At 36.6% G+C, this 3,171-nt stretch overlaps 1 protein-coding gene across 1 annotated transcript in view; it reads right to left on the minus strand.

Annotated features, from left to right (window-relative positions):
* LOC105141789 (mucin-2-like) overlaps nt 1–1,769 on the minus strand; it is a 2,620-nt gene extending 851 nt beyond the window's left edge. The window contains exons 1-4 of the mRNA XM_011049143.1: nt 1,630–1,769; nt 1,415–1,541; nt 890–1,004; nt 29–663 (exon numbers count right to left, since the gene is read on the minus strand). Of these exons, the coding sequence (XP_011047445.1) occupies nt 29–663; nt 890–1,004; nt 1,415–1,541; nt 1,630–1,753 (1,001 nt within the window). The 5' untranslated portion in view covers nt 1,754–1,769. The remainder of the gene's footprint in view (nt 1–28; nt 664–889; nt 1,005–1,414; nt 1,542–1,629) is intronic.
* Nucleotides 1,770–3,171: the final 1,402 nt, after the last annotated feature.

Here is a 3,171-nt window from a genome sequence, read left to right on the forward strand (position 1 = left end):
CGCTGGGCGAGCACTGGGCCCTCCAGGCCTCTCCCGAGTGGCTGAAGCTGGCCGAGCACTTGGACCTCCAGGCCTATCCCTGGTGGCTGAAGCTGGTCTTTCTAGCAATGATGTCCTTAAGTTTGGTGGAGCATCAAGAGAGAAACCAGGAATCTCTTCAGGTTTCCAAGGCCTAGATTTTAATGATGGAGAAATGCCACGTGATGGCACTGGATTTTTCAGAGTGGCAGGAACTGACTTAGTCGCTGAAGAAGTCTGGCCAGGAGCAGCAGCCACACTAGGTGGACTTGAAGGGGTTGATGACTGGCGGATTGGTGTTGCTGATCTGGAAGCTGACTTTGAACCTGAAAGAGATGGTCTAGCAGTCGGCGTCGAAGAGCGTGCAGCAATTCTAGTAGGAGTTGAGGATCTCGCTGGAGGAGCAACAGACTTAGTAGAAGACAATGTGGGCCGTGATGTGGGTGTAGACGGTCTTGAATGCTTAGCTGTTGCAGATAAAGAGGGCCGCCCTGTGGGTGTTGCAGGTCTCGAAACAGATCTTTGTCCTCCAGCTGATGCGGACCTCCTGTTACCAGCACTTGTGGAGTTCAGTCCTGACTGCAAAGTTGTTCCCTTGGATCCCACATGAGTCCTTGAAGCAGGTTCTTCCTGGATATTTATTAGCTGCAACACACGGCAACAAGAATTTCAAACTATAGCATAACAAGGATGCTGCAAATTTTTTCAATAACCACAGTTAAAGAGAACTGCACAAAGTGAAAGCTGAGGTTAGCATATACCAGAAATAGAAGACTAAAACCATGTTTTCATAAGCTAATGAAGGCATGCTCGTGAATGCACGGGATCACAGAGGATTGAAAGCATTTTCATAACTCAAACTGCTTCTTACCCTTGACTTAAGAGCAGTGGGACGAACATTAGACATCCCAATCTGACTCATTGCAGTTTTCTGCGATTCCAACTCCAAGGAAGTAAAAAGCGGGGTTCCGGGTGGTGTAAGAAGCCTGAACAAAGGAGATCCCCTATGAGTTGAACCATTCATTTTGCTATACCATGATACAACAATTAAATACAAATTTACTGAATGTCAATCAGGGAAATATGTCCAATGCTCTTCATTTCCATGATAACATGAATCATGTACAAAACCCATTTCCTCAACAAAATTTATGGCATCAACTCCACAGATTTACAGATGTTCCAGAAACTAAATTTGATAGTCCTCTTAATGTCTGACTACAAAAAATGTTTTCCAGCGGAAACACTATAAAAACAAAACTTCTTCAACAGATGAAACCAATTATAAACTTAGCACTCCTAATTCACATAATGCCCAATTTAAGTGGCATAATTTTACTCCAAATGACAAGTAACAAGTACAAAAAAAAATAAAAAATTTCTTTAGCATAATTACCAATCATAGTCAGATTTATCATTCTCCGAATCCAAGAACTTCTCCGTAGCAGTCTTTCGCGGCGGCGGTACAATAGACGACACCGTTATCTTATTAGACACCAGTGAAAGATCATTACTGCCTAAGCCTGCACGCAAAATCTCAAATTAATAAATTCTTATTTAACAAAGAAGAGCAATTAATTCAAGATCAAACATAAAACGACGTCGGATCACCTAAAGGAGCTTGAGGTTCATCGGCCGAACTGTTAAGGAGAAGATTGTTTTTCTCCCTCTCTATCTCGCGTCTTCGCATCTCCAGAAACAGGGTAAGCTCTTCATCCTTCTCTTTCATCACCATCCTTAACTACTTCCCGTAATTTCTCGTGAACTTTACTGTACACTCGCATGTACTCAATCTCCTCTTTCTCTCTCTTCTCTACAACTGATCACAGATTATCATACCTCAGTTTCAAAAAAAAAAAACTCACTGATTTTTCTCATTTCTTCATCAAAATAAAACTTTTTTTCTCATAAATAAATAAAAACAAACAGATCTTGAACTAAAACGCAACATGTCTACGCGTATTCCAAAACAAAACTACGCACAATCTGTCTGTAAAAAAAGAAGCCGTTGACTCGTGCTGGTAATATCACTTACCACGTTCGTTCTGGTGAGTCAAGAAGACGTTGACTCGTCGATGCAGTTATGGCTCGAAACAGAGCTGCTGCGTGAGAATAAATTGCGAGGTGGAAGCGAGAAAGCACAGAAGGAGGAGGAGGCCGAAGAAGAGGCCGTTAATTTGTTTGTTGCGATGAGTTTAACGAAGAAGGAAGCTTATACATTTTTTGCAGTTGGCTTTATGAAAGCTGACCGGTGTGTTTTTATTTTTTTAACCTTAAATGCAGACGCAAAGGAGGAATTTTCAAATTGTGGTGGGTAAATGTCCATGAATTTAAAGATAATCACGGGAATGCCATTATGGGGAAAGTAGCGTGCCCATCTACCTCATTTATAACGAATCAACAACTCTAAACCCTTTTTCTTTTTTTTGAAAGTTTACTATAATCATAATGGTGTTTAGAAATAGTAACCAATCTTTTTTATTATGGCCTGGCCCCGCTTCTGACTGCGGTCTCCCTGAAGGAGGTTAAAATTAATTTTTTTATATTTTTAAATTATTTTTATATATTAACATTAAAAATAAATTTTAAAAAATAAAAAATATATTATTTTAATATATTTCTAAATAAAAAATATTTTGAAAAAATAATTTTATCTCACTCCCAAACACTCCTTCACCTTCTTCTCAAGAGAATAATAATCAAACTCTTGATAGCTTCTAATTATTATTTCATGATTAAAAAATAAAAATAATAGATTAAAAAAAATAATAATAAAGATAAGTCAAACATTTTTCTTTATATTTTTTGTTTTGAAAAGATAGGGATCCTTTTATAATTGTTCTAAAAACATATTTATTTTATGTTTTCATCTTTTTTTTTTCAACCAAATATATTTTTATCTCTTTTATATTTCTTCCTTCTATTCTATAGAACGTTAACAACATGCATCCCAGAAATTCACTTAATTTTTTTTTATTAATCTCCAATTCTAGTGAAGAATTCATCTATAAAAATACACAAATTAAGATAGTGAAAAGAATAATAAATATTTTACATATATAGTATTTTATTTTCCTATCTTTTCAAAAGTTCAAAAGTTTTATCTTATGGTCATTTATTTCAAATTTTCATATATACTAATAATTATAATGT

This window comes from Populus euphratica, unplaced genomic scaffold (genome assembly GCF_000495115.2).
Source record: "Populus euphratica unplaced genomic scaffold, PopEup_1.0 scaffold130.1, whole genome shotgun sequence".
NCBI lineage: Eukaryota > Viridiplantae > Streptophyta > Magnoliopsida > Malpighiales > Salicaceae > Populus > Populus euphratica.